This window comes from Bremia lactucae, linkage group LG15 (genome assembly GCF_004359215.1).
Source record: "Bremia lactucae strain SF5 linkage group LG15, whole genome shotgun sequence".
Classification (NCBI taxonomy): domain Eukaryota; phylum Oomycota; class Peronosporomycetes; order Peronosporales; family Peronosporaceae; genus Bremia; species Bremia lactucae.
In genome coordinates, this window is record NC_090624.1 from 1,474,646 (window position 1) to 1,494,320 (window position 19,675).

Genomic DNA, 19,675 nt, shown 5'->3' on the forward strand with positions numbered 1-19,675 from the left:
TTAAAGTTTCGGGACGACGCGTTTGCGTCATCCCAGGTACAGGGGTCTGTACCTGTTGTAACCTCAACAGTTCTGCCTGTTGAGAGCATTGCTGATTCAGCAAGGATACTTTTTCCTTCTCGTCAAGTTCATGTTGTATGAACTTGGCGATGGTTAAATGGAGGGCATCTCTATCCAAATTGGACAGCATTGCCAAGCTTGCATCGTTTCCTACGGTCGAACTTATTCGTTCGACCGCACTCCTTTTTATGTCACTTAGAAAGGAGTAGCTTTCACGGAAAACGAGATGCGTATTCCCACTATCATCTAACATGTCCATGTTAGATGAGGGAAGTGTCGTCCTTGGACGGACTACAAAGTGCCACCAGGTGTAACGGGGCACTACGACTTGTACTGCTTCAGTACAAGTCCACTTCGCACTGCTTCAGTTGCGAGTGGTGTCTTACGTTATTTCACGTATACTGGTACGTGCAGAGGAAGACTTCTCTTTAAGGTAACTAGCTTAAAAAAGGTATATTGAAACTGTATTAATATAATTAAGTATCTCTTCTTTCTATCTGTTAACTCTAACTTAATTATAACTAATACGGAACATGCAACCGAATTCTTATCTTATCTTATCTTATCTGTCTCTCTCTTTTGTTTATCTCTACAGCTGATTAGTCTGCGGAATAAATAGATATAATGGTTTATACCTATTTATGGATAAGAATTCTGAACATTAGTCTACAAAGTAATATCCTCCAAATATTATCTGCCTTTTAGATTATATATTAATTAACAACCTTTAAGTGTTACTTTTATAAAACGATACACCCCGTTACAATTTTGGTCCGCATATTCTTTTTGCTTGTCCTGTGCGCTTGCCGTTGCGTCACGGACTTTATGTGTGATGGCTAATCGCTCATCCACAAAGCGTTGAGCCTCGCTGACGCTTTCCGTCTAAATCTCCTATGATACCGCCGATATGTCGTTCATAAGGCGTAGTTTTCTTGACCCACTGCTAAACTGGCAGGGTCGCTAGGGCAAGTTTCTGTCTTTGAGATGATACCCTCCTGGGTCATCGTCATATTGACGAAACTATGTCCCTCTTTCGCACCGAGCATAGTGAAGGCCTTCTTCCACTAAGACTCGTGCTGCGCGCAAAACAAGACTGGCGTTCGAGGATGGCGCATTCCGTTAATAAAAAAGCGGTGTCTCACCCGTACTGGCGTGGCCACTTTTATTTATAGCGAACTCCACAAAGGGCAATTGCTTGCTCCACTCTTTGGGAATTGCTATAGTGCGTAAGACATCCGCCACGACCCGATTGGCACGTTCTGTTTGGCCATTGGTCTGGGGATGATCTGTGGTCGACATGTGGAGCTTGCTACCTAGCAGCTCGAGCACATGTTGCCAGGAACCAGACGTACGGCGTAGATCCCGGTCCAATACTATGGACTTGGGCATCCCGTGTAGTCGGTAACATGATCCAGGAACAAGAGAGCTACCTCCTTGCCTGTGATCGATGTCTTACACGGTGCTAAATGCACCATTTTGCTCAGTCTGTCTACAAAGACGACTAGCCTTGTCCGACCCTTATGATCGGGCGGCATGCCAAACATGAAGTCCAGGCTTACTGACTTCCAACAGTTGGTTGGAATCGGTAGCGGCTTCAGTGGCGCCCTGCTGGACGGTGCAGGCTTAATGCGCTGACACTGTTTGCAAGAGCGAATATAGTTGGCCACCCATCTATATAGGTGTGGCCACCAAAATTCCTCCGACACTCGTAAAAATGTATTTTCACGGCCCAGATGCCCACTAGATGGTGCATCATGGATCTGTGAAGGATCATCAGCTTAAGACCTGTGTCATGAGGCACATAGATTCTCAAGGGATCATAAGGTGATAGCTGATGCCATAACAGGCCATCGCTGTAGCTGAAGCATTTCAGCTTAGCTTTCAGGTGTGACGAAAGGGAACCTTTCGTCCACCGAAGTGATCCAACAGCAGGCGACAGTGGTCGTCCTGACCGTAGCTCTCTTTTAAAGGCTAACGAGCTCGTCACGTGGTATGCCTTTATGGCTGCCAATGTTGACGGCTGAAATTGTGCTTTAGCACTAGACACACTTTCCTGGTGTCTTGCCTCGAAGTCTGGTCTGCGCGATAAAGCGTCAGCCAAGACATTCGGCTTATCCGGCTTGTATTCAGCTTTGGAATTAAATTCAGAGAAGAATGCAGGCCATCTTGCCATTCTAGGCGAGAGCTGCGGTGAGTTCATTGCGGTCCGCAGTGATGCGTGATCCGTATAAAATCACAAATGGTTCGGTGCCCAGTAGGTGCACACGAAACTTGACAAGAGCATACTTTAATGCAGGTAGCGCTTTGTCATGCACAGACTAATTCAGTTCCGCGGCTTTTGAAAGCCGGGACTGATAAGAGATGACGCCGTCAACGCCGTCGTCATCCTTCTGCATGAGCCCGCTGCCGATTGCAAGATTACTTACATCGCAGACGACGCTAAAAGGCTTATCCGCGTCTGGCGGATAAGCCTTTTAGCGTCGTCTGCGATGCAATGCCAAGACAGGTGCTTCTACAAGAGATTGCTTCACAGATGTGAGCCCATCATCTTACTCTTTTAACCAAATTCATTCTCCGTCCTTTTTAAGGAGGTCAGATAATGGTCTAGCTCAGCATAATTCTTGCTATATTTATGCAAGTAATATGCGAGCCCTAGGAATTGGCGCAAATCCTTCACATGCCATGGGGTTAACCATTCCTTTACCGATTTTACCTTGTCTGGGTCTGCTCGTACACCATATGTACGTACGATGTAACCCAGCGCAGGTATCTCAGGGACCCCTATGACGCACTTTTGCAAGTTGACGTACAATTGGGCGTCCTTCAAGTCCGCAACATAGCGTCTAAATGACGCTTGTGCGACTCTATTGCGGTCAGCCCGTTCTCGGTCATACTATGCACGAAAATATCTTCAAAGTATTGAGGCGCGTAGGCACGGTGCTGACGCATAACGTGAGCCACCACTCGGTTGAATGTCGCTGGTGCGTTTTTCAAATCTTGGGGCATCACAAGCCACTACCGAAGCATACCGCTTGGGGTGCTTACTGCCGTTTTGGCTACATCGGACTCTCTCATGAGTACCTGATAGTAGCCATTCTTCAAATTTAACGCGGAAAGATTTCTCATGAAGTTCAACAAGACATTTTTCCGCGAGATTGGCATTTGCGCCGGTATGATCGCCGTGTTCATTGATATAATCGACTTTTGTTTCGGCAACGGCCATTCTTGGTCACACGATACTTGGTGCCAGGTTCGAGATCTATCTCGTGCCCGATGCCCCATCTGCTGGTAGGCGGCTCGACACTTATTCTGGGAACACATCACGATGTTTCCACAGAACCTCAAAGACGGGACTGTCTCTCAAGGCATCCCAGCCTTGAGCAGCGAACCGTTTCTTTTTGTCCGTTCCTAGGACGCTCTCGTCCATTGTGGACGACGAGCAACAGTCGACCAAGTTCTCTTCTGGAACTGGTGTGACTGTTTCGTGGATCTTTCCTTCCTTTAATTCGGCAAGGAACAGATCCCACGACATCTCCGGGAGATTTACTATCTCCTCGGCAGATTTAAAGACTTGCCGGAGCACCTCAACTGAGGATGCCTCCGCAATTTCGTCTTTGACGGCCTCGAACACCTCTTTCGAAGGGCCATCCTCTTTATTAGAGACTAATCCAAAGGTTTAGACGTGCCTTTGATCGTTCTAATCTGTCGGGTACTCGTTCTTCGAGTCACCACGACCCTTTTCTTGAAGCGGGTGCCGTTGCACTCTGGCTAACGCACACCTTCTAATCGCACCAGGCTCTAGGCACCGTGCCGGTTCATGCAACGCTTGACTACCTGTCAGCTCGCCGTCTACTGCCACAGGCTCTCGGCTCTGTGCAGGACTATAAGGCATGGCTACTTGTAATTGTCCTTTTCACTACCTTAGTCTCCACGAGCTGGGTAGAAATTGGTGACGCTTGACATTCCGTCAACGCACCCTCAGTTGTGTTGGACACGACATCAATTGCAAACGCCTCTCACAGGAGTACATTCCTTCCGGTGTCCTGTGTAGAGTTCGCAACTGTGCGTTTAGGCCAGTCTATCCATAGTTAGTGTTTTGCCAACCATGGCATGCCTAGAATGAGGTCATAGGGACTCTCCATTCCTAGCACTGTAAACTTCTCTTTACAAGAGAAGTTACTAAAGCTGAAGGCGAGTTCTACTTGAACTCCCTCAGACTTAGCAAGCGCGCCGCTCGCTAAACAAACGGTCACATCGTCTCGCTTGCCATCCTGACAAAGCGACTCAAATATCGCCGGTCTCTTTCTCAGAGCCGCGATTTTTCTTACAAAATTTTGTGATGCATTCGAAATCACTAGGAGGGTCGTCACCTGGTAATAGCCTCGTACTTGCGCTATAGAACAGCAGGATTGAGGTTCGAAATTTCGAGACCTCAAGGACTATGCTACTTTATTGTTCGACAACTCTGACCTTAGGGGTAGCTTCAGAGTCCGCGTTAGTAGAGCTCGCTCCTTTGTAGTCCGTTCATAAACGTGGGCAACATATTGTGCTAAGGAATCGGACCTTCGGTAATGAATGCCGACAGCGAACGCACCTCTTGAACATAATCTTGCAGAGATGGCTTCACCTGTCGCTTTAAAAAAGCGAACCTGAAGCAACACTTCGTTGATCGGCGGCTGGTACATAGCGCGAATCTTTTTCTTAAAGATCGCCCATGTAGGGAACGCCTCTCTGTCCGCCATAAACGCCGAGTAAGCCCACTCTGAGGCCTTACCGTGCGGATGCGACATGGCGTGCGAACCATCTGGCTGTTGTCATCGATGAGCTGGGCGATACCGCATTGCTCCACGGCTAATAGCCAGTGGAGAATCGTGTGCGCCGTAGTTCCATCGAATTTGGGCGGGTCCATCCGAATAAGCCTCGGCTGATGCGGCTGGGCAGAGAGCATCTCAACAGTCCTGTTGAGAACCTCGCTCCGAGCCTGCTCATGCCTCAGCTCATCCTGAGTCTGAGCGACGGACTCCGCCGCAGCATGGTTCTGTGCCTCGGACGCCGCTCTTCGCTGACCGAGCAGAAATGCTTCAAACTGCTTCAACTGAGCAACATGTTGCTTAGGAGGACTACCTAGGAGCCTGGCCAGGGCTTGTTCACCAAATCCCTGCGCCATAAGCCCTGCCACCTCCCGATGATGTTCGGAGAGGTGGGGGAAATAAGCCCAATCAATATTGAGGCTCATCCTCACGGACACACGCGGAGATGCGGGTCGTGGGAAAAGTTTCAAGTACTACCAAGTGTAGGCGAGAACTTCGAAATGCGGCCACGCTCTACTTAGACACAAACCCTAGCACAGCGAGGAAACGGTTAGACCGTCTTCTCTTGCGTGCAGTGAGGTAGCTGTGGTAGGAGCGTTAGCGACCTCACCCAACGGACTAAGTACTCTAGTGAAGTGTCGTCACGGGAGCGGTAATCCGGCTTTCGTGCGCACTTACTTAGTAGGAAGTAGTTTTCAGATTGATTTATATTTAATCGCATTGAATATAAATAAATACCTTTGTTTACCAATCAGAAATGTCATCTCCGGCTTAAAGTGTATTGAATCACAGGGTGTATCTTTTTTTGGACAATATCCTATCTGAAAACATCAATAATCTTATGCAGAGCCAATCAGCGTGGCAAAATGTCGAGTACGTGCCAAGTGGTTGGTAGAAAGTCAACACTGCTCGAGTGCCAAACGAACTTCCACCAACCATTGTTAAAAATTCCGACAGCAACACCTGGCGCCATCATGCCCTCGCTGATATTGTCGCTACCAACGCCTCCCTCGGGCGCAAAGGACTCAAATGTGGTACTGAAATTAGGTGGCTACTTTACGCAAAAGCGTGTGGAGCCTGTAGGTCGTGCATACAGCAAACGCGCACGTAATATGGCGCGTGGCCGCTCGGTCAGTTGTGATGACGTGGATGACGCGGCAAAAGCTCGTGACGCTCTACGGAAGCATGAAGATTTGGTTTTACGAAAATATCGTCGAAGCATTCGTGGCAAGAATTTTTTAGATCTTACCATGTACCAGCAATTGGGCGTCGCCGACATGGGCTTTGACGTGACTGACGACCAAGTGAAGAAGGCATACCACCGTGTATTGATTGAGCACCATCCTGACAAGACTGGAAAAACAGAGAACGATCCCAATTATTTGGCCGTTCAGAAAGCGTTTGCAACGCTCATGGACCCTCAGAAGAAACGTGCCTATGATTCACAGTGCGATTTTAATGAGTGGATTCCAACAGGCAACGAAAAAATCAAGGAAAATGACCCGAATGCTGAAGGCAAGAGTTTCTATGATCTATACGGTCCTATCTTTCTGGCAAATGCTCGCTTTAGTGAGAACAAGCCTGTGCCTGTATTAGGCAAAGACGACAAACCGATTGACGAAGTTTATGCTTTTTACGACTTTTGGAACAAATTTGACTCATGGCGTGATTTTACGCACGACTCGGAGCACGATGTCGACTCGGCTGAGCACCGGGACCACAAGCGTTGGATGGCAAAGAAGAATGAAAGTGCGGCTAAAAAGAAGAAGAAGAAAGAGTATGCTCGTCTGGCTAGTCTCGTGGACCGCGCACTTGCTAATGACCCGCGTATTCGCCGTGTCAAACAAGAAGAGAAGGACCGAAAAGCACGAGCTAAGCTCGAAAAAGAAGAAGCCGCTCAACGTCTTATTGACGAAGAAAATCGTAAGAAGGACGAGGTTGAACGCGCTGCAAAAGAGGCTGAAGAGAAGGACAAGGAACTTCGCAAGGATGTCAAGATGGCCAAGGACAGGCAGAAAAAGTTATTCAGGAAGGTTAAAAAAGCCTTTCGAGAATTGATGGTGGCTGCCCACGAGCAGGGGCTGGAAGGATCGATTGATGTCATTAAGACAGAGGATTTGTGTGACTCGCTCGATATGGAGGCGCTTCAGGCTCTTGTGGCCGCTTGCGGCGAGTCCCCTGACAAGCTGGACGCCACGGGTCTAAACGCCGTTACAAACGCCCTGGCAAAGCTGTAAAGTAGCTTGCAGCTAATTAGTGTAACACCAGCAAATGTCAGGACAGTATTGCATCACTGCATAAAGTAAATTGCAGGATTACGGGGCCATACGGTAATAAGGTGTTTGCCTGCGATGCTAATGATCAAATGCATATTAAAAGATTGCAGGAATAAAGTAGTGATAAGCCTCAGCGAGATACTGTTTTATTGTTAGCATTTATAAAGACCATACACATCCGTGAAATGAAAGATAAGGAAATAGGAGATGTGCCATCAGCATATAGAGCTTTAGGATGAATAAATACAAATGACGTTTTTGTTTCATAAAGCTGTTTCGCTCTGATTTCCGACGTCGCTTTTACCTATCTCCTACTTTACACACTGCTCGATCCGTCGTGTCGACAACTTGCTAGCTCAATTTTCTTCCTTATTCAATCAAACAGCACTCAAGTCACGACGGAAACGATAATAAATTGCTTGGGCTGCTTGCTTCAGACCAAAAGGGTTCAGCAGCATCGCTGAGGATAAATATCAGCGTCGCGTATTCTGCGAACCGCATCGTCTTAGAATTGAGAGCGCATACCTTCCAGCAAGGCTCCGTCTCTCGGTTATTCAATCGAAACACAATCAATCAATCATAAAGTCTAGAAGCACAAGTCTAGCCAAGGCATCACGTCTTCTTCGTCATTTAATGGAGACAATGGTACCTCCCATGTACCGGGCTCAACATTTGCCAAGCCCATTAATAATCCATTCTCAAAACTGATCGATTCCGAGTCACCCTGGCTTTCCAGGGTGGGCGATAATTCCAAATGCTGCAGATTGTCCAGCTTCAGACAATTGCGCGAAACCATCGCAAATTTATTCTGGTTGGCTCCACACAAAGGATCGTCCGCTTGCCCGCTTGTAATGCTGCAGTCGTCCGTGAGAAAGTCCTGAATGTCAATGTCCAGCGGCGCCGACAAGCTACTCGCAGCCTTCGTAAGACTCGAATCAAGCATGTCACCAAATAGCATCTCATTTTTCATTGAAAGCGCTGACGGCAACGGACACGCATGGTCCGTGTCAATTTTACTCGGTCCGTCATTCATGCCTGAGCTATTTAATTCCACTGAAGGGAGACACGCTTGGACCATCGCAGGCTTCAAGGCCGGAGACATATTATCCAGCGTAATCGACTTGGCCATTGGCGAGTAACAAGCAGTAAGACCAAAAGGCGTCGGAGCCATAGTTGGCGTCTGCATTACATTCTTCAAGGGTGAATTGACCATTGAATTCGGTGTCTTGTTGCTCGAATTAGCTAAAGGATCAAACCATGGATCCTTGGCCTTTCCAGCTCCGCGGCGCTTAATGTGCAAAAGCAAATCAGGCCGACCCTTTCGAAAAAACGAGTGTTGGTAAATCGTGAGCTGTCCCTCCTGAACGCGATAAAAGCTGTAAAAATTTAACTGGCGAATAAGACTCGAAAAACGCCGATGGCGAAAGTACTTGGGCAGACAGTGATCCGCCATCATCTTGGGGTCGACAATGCAAAAGGCGCTGCCATCTAGAATACAAAACATACCGTAAGATCTCGTACAGATATTACGACGATTGCAATCAACGAACCTCGACACCATGAGACAATTGAAGACGGTTCCGTGTCGACCATACGAAACAATTTGCTCACAAACGATCCAGAGCTGCAACACTCGCGAGGCACCGAGCACAATTCACTAAAGTGCTGCATGCTCGTCGCGCGCGGGCGGCGGCTTCCAGCCGGCGTGCTAGGCACAAGGGCACTGTTACTAGAGGCCACGGTTTCCTTCATACTACACTGCTGCTGCTGTGGTGGCGCGTTCCTGTGTCGTGGCGTTATGTGGGCTGCTTCGAGAGGCTTCACGGCAAGGGACCTGTGGCTTGGCTGTTTTTTTGCTTAGTGAGGGGCTAAAAAATTCAGTACAGCAGCTGGCGGTTTCCTATAAGGATCTTGGCCAATCGCAAAGGTGAACGACCTATCTTCAATATCGCCATCAGCCAATCATGATTGGTCAGAAAAGGCAAAAAGCGAAAGGGCGCAAGTAAAATCGCATCCGAGGGTAGGGATTTGTGTCTCTCGGAAGGGAGGGGGGGGGACCCAAGACAAAAGAATTTGACTCGGGTATTTCCAATCGATTACGACGTGGATGCTTGGTGGGAGCGAGTAAATTACGTTCGTGTTTCGCGTTATTTTTCGACTATTAGGGCTAGCTGCAAGTCAGAAGAAGTCAATTCAATCAATTTTTATATTTAAAAATTGTCAGGCTGCTTGAAAAATGTAAAAAACATCAATCGCTAGGTTTAAATTTTTAAAATGGCCAAGAGCTTCCAAGCCATCCCTGGCACGTTGGCGTCATCCGTACAGGACTCAGACGACGATTACGATGACGAGGAAGACGTGTATTTATTGCACAATCTAGCTGAGAAAGGGCAAATTGATCGGTTGCGAGCCTTGCTGCCGCTGCCGTTCGAATGTTCGAATCCTCCTCTCCGTCAAAGCGTCCTCTCGAGCGAAACGAGTCTATTGGAAAAAGATGACATGGGCTTTCTTCCACTTCACATCGCAGTGTTACACCAGCAAACAGCATGTGCCTTACACCTTTTACGCTACTCATCAGCCCTGACGAGTGCCATGCTCCGTCTTAAAGGAGGCGACTTTGGAACGCCTTTGCTGCACTTGATTCTTCGGGTTGGAGCGATTAATGCTTCGTGTAGCAAGGAATTAATCCACGAGCTTTTGACGGAACGCACGCAGGATTCTGGTGTGTTTCACGACGACATGCGTGCACTGATGCTTGAAAAAGTGGCAGCGAAAGACGAAGAGGGCAACACGGTCTTTCATTTATGTGCTCGTTACGACCTCGTTGCATGTATGGACGAACTAGCTTTGTTTTATCGAAAACAGTGTGCTGTCGTGAATGGCGCCTCACTCGAGAGAGAGAAGAAGAAGAGGCCACTAACCCTTGAAAAGCTGCTGGAAAAAGGCAACAAGATTGGTTTTCGACCATTGCATGAAGCTATGAAGTATCAAGCAGCTGCTGCAGTGAAAAAGTTAATACATGAGTACAACGTGGACGTGAATTCCGTGACGACGCTACGCCAGACACCAGCCCATATTGCGGCGCTCGTCGGTTTTGCCGACGGCATTGACCTTTTACACGCATCGTCTCGACATGTCCGTGCCGATTTGACACGACAGGATATGCAGGGATTTACCGCAGCGCAAGTGGCGAATCACTGTGGATTTATTGCGCTTGAAAAGCGTTTAGTGGCAGCCGAAGCAGTAAAGAGCATACCGAAGGAACCTTGTGAGATGGATCAAATTTATTTAAACAATCAAACTCGATTGTATTTCCATCCCGAAGTTTATCGGCATTTGCCTATGGCCTATCATTATCGCGGTGGACCCGACCCTCCCCCCGAGAATCCCGAAAGGATTGATACGTTGGTGGATCCCGTGTTTGGCGTATTACGATCACGCGAATTCCAGAGACCCAATGTGAAATGGCACGACAAGATTGAACGAGCGGATCTTGCGGATATTTTACGCGTGCACGAATTCCATTATGTCGATCGTCTGCGTCGAACGTGTGCAGGTCTTGCGGCGTCAATTGGTGGCAAGAAACCTGTGGAGTTTAAGAACGTTGGCTTACGTTCAATTCAGCGTCTAGACCCGCTCAAGTCGATGTCTTGTAGCAGTTTGGAGGACTCGGAAGAGTGTTGTGCGACGCATTCGTTAGATTCAGATACAGCGTTGTCAGTTGGGTCGTACGAAGCAGCTACTCGGGCCGCTGGGGCGGTCTGTCAGGCTGTAGATGACGTGGTGGCAGGCAAATGTAGGAATGCGTTTTGCATCGTACGTCCCCCAGGCCACCACGCTGGACCAGTGGGGAAGGTTGTGTGCAAGAACGACCGGGAAGGAAGCCTTGGATTCTGTCTTTTCAACAACGTGGCCGTCGGAGCAGCCTTTGCACGTGCGCATTACAAGCATGAGGGCATTCATAAGGTTGCGATTGTGGATTTTGACGTCCATCACGGCAATGGGACCGAGGAGATTGTGCGACAGTTGGTTCCTTCGATGAAAGAAATTGACTATGAGACCCCGTACGGTACTGGCAAACAAGTTGTGCATCAGTACAAACCTTGGCGTAATGACAACGATGCGGAGAATGTGTTTTTTTCATCAGTGCATGGATATGGCCAGAAGGATCAAGACGACATGGTTCACCAGGAGACGCCAAGCTGGTTCTATCCTGGTTCGGGTGAGTCCCGAGTGAAAGAATTTCCTGTGATCTGGAATGAAGGCCTTGGATTAGATTGTCAAGGCTCGTCCGTCTCGCGTCTCAAGTGGCGCAGCGCTTTTCGGGATCGAATTCTCCCTAAACTTTGTGAATTTCATCCGGATCTCATCTTTTTGTCGGCGGGATTTGATGCTCACAAGAAAGAACTTGTGAATTGGGGCTATCTAGCGCTTTTAGAGCAAGACTACGAGTGGCTCGTGGACCATATAAAGCGCGTCGCCAATACGTGCTGTCATGGTCGTTTGATCTCGGTATTAGAAGGTGGGTACAATTTTCATGGACGGATGATTTCACCCTTTGCGCGCAGTGTCGCAGCACATACACGTGCGCTCATAAACCCGGCACGGAAGTTATGGGACAAAGATGAAATAGCAAAGGAAGCCGCACATGAGCAAGCACTCCTGGCACATTATCAAGAGCCGACTGCCACAAATGTGACGATACTCCAGACAAAGCGTAGTACGCTTAACACAGCAGAAATGACGCGAAAGCGTCCAAGAAAGGAGGTCGATTACGTCTTGCTTGCCAAGGAGCTCGCCGAACAACGTCAGGAGTCTCTTGATTAGTTTAAGATGTATCCATTTTCGTCCAATCCCCGACTGCTGCCAAGTCCGGCAGTATTAAAGCACGTTTTAGTATTATTCTATTTTTTACTTTGCAAATGTCTCTTGGAATCTTTTCGCTGTCATTCTTAGTGACTAACGGCGTCGTTGTCAAGGCAGGGCTCTTATCAGCGTGCTCTCCTTCCCTCTCAGATAGCAATCCGCCCGTGCTCGAGCCTTTGCGCACTGTCATTGGCGACGATAATGCCAATCTTTTCGTAGGCGTGTTGGGCAACTCCGTGGCAAGTAAGTTCCTCCTCTCAGATGCCGGTGGCGCGTGTCTTGCTAATATGAATGGCACTAGCCTCGGCGAGGTATTTCTTTCTAGTACCACCGTCAAGTCATGCGCTAAAGCCGTCGGAATGCTTCGTCTGCCGCAAATTCAGTTCGCACTATACAATCTTTCCAACTCGCTCAATAGCGAAGTGACCGTCGAGACCAACTCATTTCTTGAAAACCTGAAAGCAATGAGCCAAGGGGAAATGGAGCACTTATGCAATCTATACGTGGACGCTTTTGCGCCATGTCTGACTTCCCAGCTATTGCCGTCGCTAGCCACGCTGCGCGCTACCACCGCGAACGGATGCTGCAACGCTTGGGAGAGCGAAAGTGTCTCGAATTATGGCTACACGCTAACGGGTCAGTATGCACAAATGGCTCAACTTCTTGGCGACACATTGTGTGCGGTACAAACTCCGGCCTTTAATGGGACGAGCTCCCAGCGATGTGGCTACACTTTGTTGCAAAGCTCACGTGGCAAAGCCACTCTTTCTGCTCTTCGTGCAGCTACGATTGTGGAGAGTTTGCAAGTGCCGAGTGACCAAGCGTGCCTTCAAGCCGAGGGTGAGGCTTATAGGAATATAGACGGTAACATGGTTCAAGCCGTGGCGAACAATCAATTTACACTAAGCGGGTGCGTCGTAGCTCTTGATCGTTTCGCGACATGGGTTCATGACCTACCGTTGGCTGCGAACAAGTCCAAGTCGTTCGGAATCGACTTATTGTCTCTCTTTGAATCAAATCGGTGCGTGACTGGGTCCGACGTCTTTCCTGTGATTCAAGATTTGTTGCCAAACTCCATTGTTGATGCAGTAAAGACTTTGATCTCCAAAGCGTGTCTCCATGTGCCCATGAAATACGCCGACGGGTGCAACTTTACACGACCAGTCTCATTAGTGGACTGGAATTACAATGCCCCACCCGTTAAGCAAGCAAAAAACCATCAAGGCTCTAAAGACAAGGACACATCTGCCATTAATAAATTCCAGCCGGTTTCGACAGACGCCACGTTGAACGCAAGTGTGGCTATAAAGACGTTTGCATGGCACGCTTTGGTCTCTCCTACCATCACCTTTGTCCTTAGTGTCGCATTGCTGCTGTCAACAGGAAACCATTAAGTATTTCAAGGGCAGCAAAATTGATAAAAGTCACTTGTTGCTATGCGTTTGTACACGTTCCTGCCTACTTTGAACGTTTAGATGTCTGCATCTATCAGATAATCTATAGAACTTGTACAGCGCGTTGAGCATCGCGGTTAAAGAAGCTACACAAAAAGACCAGTGGACAAAGAGCCCTTGGTCGAGTCCACAACGGCTGCCGAGCGCGACGAATCGTAGTCAGAAGATCGAGAGTCTTCTCGAGATCTTCGACTACGCTGCTCAGCTCTATTCATGGCCGATGCTGATTGACGCACCTCGTGGGTGGACATATACGACTCGGCCAAAGATGTCTGTGGGTCGTAGCTGAACGCAAACCCACTACCAGATCCTCGCGCTTTGCAAGCGCGTTTGACCTACAGGTTTAACAATGAAGCAACGTTAACATTAGATACAAGAACAAAGCAATAGTGACCCAAGACGTACCCCATTGTGGCCGTAATCAGGAGACGACGAATTGATGTACGCCGTTTCATTGCCATGCATTCCACCATTCACAACAGGAATGCCAGCTTCCACGTCAATACGAGCCATTCCATCGTGCTCCATTGAGCGCGAGCCTTTATGCAAGACATACTGTTCTTGCACAATTTGCCATGGATCCGGATAAAACCGGCGACGAATCGCAGTCCATGTAAAGTGACGAATTAAGGCAACAACCAAACAGACTGGAATGACGAGCCAATACGTTTCTTGACCCAATGTGTTTTGAAAACTGCCGTATTCCGTTGAGAATAACGCCACCCAGTAACTTGAAAAAATTGGAGTAAATGGGAGATACCCGATAATACCCGCGGTCCACACAAAAATGCTATAAACACTCCAGGACATTTGCACCATGCACAACTTGATATTGGCGATTAAAACCACCATTGTAAACGCGAGTAGTCCGTACTGCACCATCGGGGCGCTGCCTGCATTCGAATAATTCTCATTAAAAGCGTAAATGACAAATACAAAGATCACTGCCGACTCGTAAGCGGCACTACAAATCCACTTGAAAAAGGTATAGTTGTTAAAAAGCTCCATGCGTGGGCCCACCAAGTACAGCTCTGGAAAGTGCTTGCTTACTTCAAATGGCACGTCATAGTCAAATACACCAAGGACAATAATCGGCATCGCCGTGTAAAGGACATTGTACAGCTGAAATGCCAATTCTCCATAAAACTTTTGACCTGACGTGCCTGTGCAAAACATGTAAAAGTACTGCGCCATGACCATGACAATGTTCTTGTAAAACATATAGCCCACCAGAGTCGACACGCGCTTGTAATTCAATCGGCCATGATGCAACAGCAGCTTCTCCAAAAAGTAAAACTGACCAATTGCGTAGTCACTTGAATTCACTGCTTGCATTCCTTCTTGACCAGAAATACCCACACCAACATGTGCGCGTTGAATCATAGCTACGTCATTAGCACCGTCACCAATTGCAAGCGTTCGGACCTTTCGATCAGTCGTACGTACTAGTGTCACAACCTCGGCTTTCTGGCTTGGTGACACTCGACAGCATACGACTGCATCACAAGCCATTGCAAGCGCTAGGAACTCGTATTGGCAACGATCATCTTCCAGCGTCAATTCCAAGCACTCCCCATCAATGACCACCGCATGACGACCACTTTGTTGCTGAATTTGGGCATTTGCTTCGGAAAGTTGAGTAAAAATAGCGTCTTTAGTCGGGTACAAGTTGCAATTGAACACAAATTGCTGCATGTCATTATCCATGAGCTGGCATGCGTACGAAATGTTAATAGCCGTCTCCTGTTTGTCACCTGTCAGCATCCAAACACGCATGCCAGCACGCATAAGGTTAGCAATACAGCTCGGAACATTGGTCTGTAATTTATCTTCAATGGCCGTAGCCCCTAAAAGCTCCAAATCTCGCTCAATTTCTGTCATAAGCTTATCAATCTCGTTCGCCTCGCCATTCTTACGCTTGCCAATCTCTTCCAACGACGCATTCGCTTTTTTAAAGCGCTCGCTCCAATTCAAATACTCCTTCTCGTCCACTCGGCGCTGGGCAATCGTCAATGTGCGCAAGCCATCATCACCAAAAACCTCCAAATGACGCATCGTTTCTTTCAGTATTTCTGGATCACTCTTATCTTTGGCCAACATTGGATAAATGACATTGTCAGCTCCTTTCGTAAGAACCCAATACTCTCCATTAGGATACTGCACAACCACCGACATTCGTTTTCGATCACTCGTGAACTCTAAAACATCTAGAATTTTAAACTCCATCAACGTGTTTGGACTCGTAGCGCCATTTGCATATCGGGAGATCATCTCCGGTCGCTTCACACGCACACGAGCAATGCCCAAGCCACGCGATTCAAAGCTAAATCCAAAGTATTTTGCACCCGATACAAGCGCTTGTTCATCCGGTGACGATGCCGAGAAACGCACTTCCGAACTGTCTTCAATAACTTCTGGAATAACCGTTTGGCATAAACTTAAATGTAAAAAAAATTCCGCTTCTCGATTGGCCTTGTCGTCCGTGCAAGGCTTTTCCAACGCGTTAAACAGCCGCACGTCTTCAAAATTAACGTATGGAATATGATCACGGCGAGTCGTGAAATCCATGGGCTCTCTCTCTGCTGGTATGCTCACTCCCTTTCGGCGAAGGGCAGCGCGACCAATCTCCGTCGTCCCTGAGCCATAAGACACACCATTAATCGAGCACTTACGAAATTCCATGACGTTGCATGTTAAAGTGCCAGTCTTGTCACTAAAGACGTACGAGATCTGACCTAATTCTTCATTTAGCCCCATAGAACGAACAATCATTCGCACGTCCGACTCTTCATAGTAAAGATCAATATCCCACGCCATGAAAATAGCTTGAAAAAACATCACCATCGATATCGTCACGTACAGCGATACTGGAATCATTTGGTACATGAGTAAAAAGTAGTATCCAAATCCGACAAACCACTGACTTGTGAGGCTCGGCATCCAAATGAGATACCAACTTTCGTTCACGTTGTCATTTAGCCATAGTACTTGCACCGTCGTGGCAATACCACAGAGAAAACACAGCAGCAAGAATAGCCAAATCACCATTCGATTCACTGTTTCATTCACCGAGCTCCATTTAGGACGCGTCGCTGTCGCACTCTGCATGATCTTAGTATCCGGTCCCGTATTGACCACGAGACCATAAATCCAGTCTGTATTTCGCAATTGACAGCCACGAAGTAGCACATTTTTAATTGCAATCGGCTGCGGCTGCGATTCAATACCTTTCGTGCCTTCAAGAACCGACAACGTGCCATCAAATCGCCCAATTGCTTTGTTTGGATTCTCGCAGCGCAATTGACCACTTAACGCCGCAATTTCAGCCCCTGTGCGTACGTGCATCGTGGCGTCGCACGCATGACGCAGCTTGAGGTTTGTCTCGCCATCCAGACTCTTTGTCTCGACGTAACAAATACCCGCGGGTTCTTGAGGGTTCGGCTCTGCAACAGCAAGAATCAGCAAGTCCGCCGGCGCGGTCTCTCGATTGTAAAGTTTCACGACGGACCCTACTGTGAGCGCCGCCCAATGCATTAACGCAATGTCGGGATCCTCGGTTCCTCCTGCGTGATGAAGCATCTCTTTCGTGCCCGTATATGTCTCTTTCAGTACCTGGCATTGGGCCATATTGGCTTTCTTGTCTGCAACGTGTCGTCGACGGTCTTCGATGACCGCGAGAACTCCGTCGACCGTAAGAATAAACGTTAGTACAGGCAACGTCGTTGGCACGCCGTTGGTATTACTGATCGTCCGAATGCACTGCATAATCGACACGAGCAAAAAGTACGCATTCGCAAGTTTACGGAAACTTTCAAGCATAAACAGAGGCAAGAAACTCCACGTCGTGTACTTGGACGTAATCACGACATTTGAACAAAAGTCATGTAGTTGGTTTTGCATGCGCTGCGTGGCTGGTAACGATACAACCCGGTATTCACGAGACTCGTCGCTTTTGCCAGAACCACTTGGGTCCGAGTCTCGGGGCGCCATGGTGCGCGGACCCGTGTCGGAAGTGCCAGAGCTCGAAGGAGTGTGCGGACCGCGAGAGGTCTGCAGCTGCTGGTATACGTCCTGGGACAGAGGAGTGCCCACGTCCATTCGAAGACGAGGACTCGCCACAGAGCAGGGATTTCAATATACAAAGGCCGCGCGACCGACTCGCTCACGTGAGAGTCGCCTTCTGGCAGTAACTTCTTCCTTTCAAAATGGCGTTTGAGGAAACCGTGCAAAATCCAGCCCCAACCGCCCAAGCTGACTGTCTGCACGTGTCTCAAAAAAAGCAATCGTTTGGACAGGGAGGGATTTTATAAGTAATCAAGAAGGGAATTGAAAACAATCGTTTCAAATAGTGCCCTTTTACAAGAGAAACTTTAGAATTTGGGTGGCAGAAGATTTGTCCTGTTGACCGTTTTGGAATAAGCCACGAAATTGCGGTAGAGGAATTATTACATTTGAAAGGAACCTACGTTTGACTTGAGCCATCTGGCTCCCTTGGAATGATTATCTTCAACACGAAATTTGAATGAGGATTAGATAAAAATTGCCTTTTTGCTCATAAAATGCAGTTAAAGCTTCTGGAGGTCTAACGTTTTAACTGAATCGGACATTTCTGTCTTATAAATCATTCTGATTAAAGCAAATTGATTTTTTTGTCTTTTAGATTGTTCTTTATGGAATGTACCCAAAAATGCATAAGCTACGGCTAAGATAGCCGCAGTATAGGGCGCGATACCCGCTTTACTAGCTTAAATTTGGACGATATTAAGGCTACGACCTCCGTCGAGGCAATAACGAGCATATAGAAACGAAAAACTGATAGAAAATTACATATCTTTGTTTGCTTGGTGGTCAGTGTTTCAAAAGTTAGTTTAGTCTTAATAGTAAATAATCATGTTCGGCGACTTCCGTTTATTAGCCGTATATTCGCGAGCCGTCTCGATTTGATTATCAATAATCTTCATTAAATTATTCAGCCTTATAATTTTGCATTTTTAATAGCTGCTCAACCTTCAATATTCGAATACAAGTCGTTTAAACAAAAAGTCTAACCAGGGGCTGTATCTCCGTGCACGCAAGTGTATTGTGTACGGTGCATCATCTTTGGCGCTGACGGAATATGCTACGCGCTTGTCGAGTACGAAAATGCCGTAGCCCGATACATTTGGAGCTTCGCGCCGGCCACACATAAGAGGCTAGGGCTAAATTCGCAAGTGGCGTAGATGCATAAGCCGAAATTTGAATCCGTTGGCAAATTCGCATATGCGAACAAAGGTAGGTGCTCGCCCATTTGTAGAGTTTGAGCCACCCGTGCTCAGTCTATCGGAGCCGTAGGTCTTATCTCGATCGAGGTAGCCTGTAACGGTCTAAAGTTGCCCTAATGTTACACAATTCCCGTTAAGTACACTTTGTGTGAAGGGAATGGTCAATTACTTAAATAAAGTAATTAGACCCACCACTCGGGTGTCGTTCACATTTGTGACCAACCCTTGAGTTTGTGATGCACATAGGTGCATTCACATTAGGAGGGATGATGGCTAGCGTCATCCGTGATGACGGCTAGTGTAACGGGCTAAAGTTGCCCTAATGTTACACAGTCCCCGTAAAGTACACTTGGTGTACTTAAGGGGATGGTCAATCACTAATAATAGTAATTAGACAACACTCGGGCGTGGTGCACATTTGTGACCAACCCTTGTGGATGCGATGCACATGGGTGCATTCACATTAGGAGGGATGGCGCCCAGCGTCATTCGTGATGACGGCTAGCGTCATCCGTTACGCAATGTATCTAGGAAAATACGCTCGCAATACATATTAAGTGTCATCTATAGAGATGGCATTTTAATTGGTAAAAATAGGTATTCATATTTGATACGATCTAATATAAATCAGTCTGAAAACTAGTTTCTACTTAGTGAGTGCGCACGAGGAGCCGGATTACCGCTCCCGTGACGACACCTAACCAGAGTACTTAGTGTGTTGGGTGAGGTCGCTTGCGCGCCCACCACAACTACCTCACTGCACGCAAGAGAAGCAGGTTTAACCGCTTCCTCGCTGTGCTAGGGTGTGTGTCTTAATAGAGCGTGGCCGCATTACGACGTGCCCGCATACACTTGGTAGCACTTGAAATCCCTCACACGACCCGCATCTCTGCGTGTGTACGTGAGGATGAGCCTCAATATTGATTGGGCTCGTTTTCCCCACCTCT

General features: G+C 47.7%; 5 protein-coding genes across 5 annotated transcripts; 3 read left to right on the forward strand and 2 right to left on the reverse strand.

Annotated features, from left to right (window-relative positions):
- Positions 1 to 5,737: 5,737 nt before the first annotated feature.
- On the forward strand, positions 5,738 to 7,108 carry CCR75_008344 (uncharacterized protein; the record flags this gene model as incomplete). Its single annotated transcript, XM_067966397.1, has 1 exon — positions 5,738 to 7,108. One exon carries the CDS (start codon positions 5,738 to 5,740, stop codon positions 7,106 to 7,108), a length of 1,371 nt encoding a protein of 456 aa, XP_067819220.1.
- On the reverse strand, positions 5,859 to 8,985 carry CCR75_008343 (uncharacterized protein). Its single transcript, XM_067966396.1, has 2 exons — positions 8,698 to 8,985; positions 5,859 to 8,635 (listed from the first exon to the last, which is right to left on the reverse strand). Exons 1-2 carry the CDS (start codon positions 8,897 to 8,899, stop codon positions 7,734 to 7,736), a joined length of 1,104 nt encoding a protein of 367 aa, XP_067819219.1. The 5' UTR covers positions 8,900 to 8,985; the 3' UTR covers positions 5,859 to 7,733.
- Positions 8,986 to 9,421: 436 nt separating this feature from the next.
- Positions 9,422 to 11,974, forward strand: CCR75_008342 (uncharacterized protein; the record flags this gene model as incomplete). The annotated part of the gene is made up of 1 exon (XM_067966395.1): positions 9,422 to 11,974. One exon carries the CDS (start codon positions 9,422 to 9,424, stop codon positions 11,972 to 11,974), a length of 2,553 nt encoding a protein of 850 aa, XP_067819218.1.
- Positions 11,975 to 12,069: 95 nt separating this feature from the next.
- CCR75_008341 (uncharacterized protein) lies at positions 12,070 to 13,407 on the forward strand (the record flags this gene model as incomplete). Its single annotated transcript, XM_067966394.1, is given in 3 exon segments — positions 12,070 to 12,256; positions 12,315 to 12,324; positions 12,339 to 13,407. 3 exon segments carry the CDS (start codon positions 12,070 to 12,072, stop codon positions 13,405 to 13,407), a joined length of 1,266 nt encoding a protein of 421 aa, XP_067819217.1.
- CCR75_008340 (uncharacterized protein) lies at positions 12,128 to 17,694 on the reverse strand. Its single transcript, XM_067966393.1, has 2 exons — positions 13,873 to 17,694; positions 12,128 to 13,802 (listed from the first exon to the last, which is right to left on the reverse strand). The coding sequence occupies exons 1-2, from the start codon at positions 17,563 to 17,565 to the stop codon at positions 13,554 to 13,556; spliced, it is 3,942 nt and encodes a 1,313-aa protein (XP_067819216.1). The 5' UTR covers positions 17,566 to 17,694; the 3' UTR covers positions 12,128 to 13,553.
- Positions 17,695 to 19,675: the final 1,981 nt, after the last annotated feature.

Excerpts from the sequence above, each read along its gene's own strand:
- CCR75_008343 (XM_067966396.1), bottom strand. The coding sequence starts at position 8,899 with ATGAAGGAAACCGTGGCCTCTAGTAACAGTGCCCTTGTGCCTAGCACG. Across the intron at positions 8,636-8,697 it reads AATTGTCTCATGGTGTCGAG|ATGGCAGCGCCTTTTGCATT; the intron begins GTTCGTTGATTG and ends TTTGTATTCTAG.
- CCR75_008340 (XM_067966393.1), bottom strand. The coding sequence starts at position 17,565 with ATGGACGTGGGCACTCCTCTGTCCCAGGACGTATACCAGCAGCTGCAG. Across the intron at positions 13,803-13,872 it reads CTGATTACGGCCACAATGGG|GTCAAACGCGCTTGCAAAGC; the intron begins GTACGTCTTGGG and ends TTAAACCTGTAG.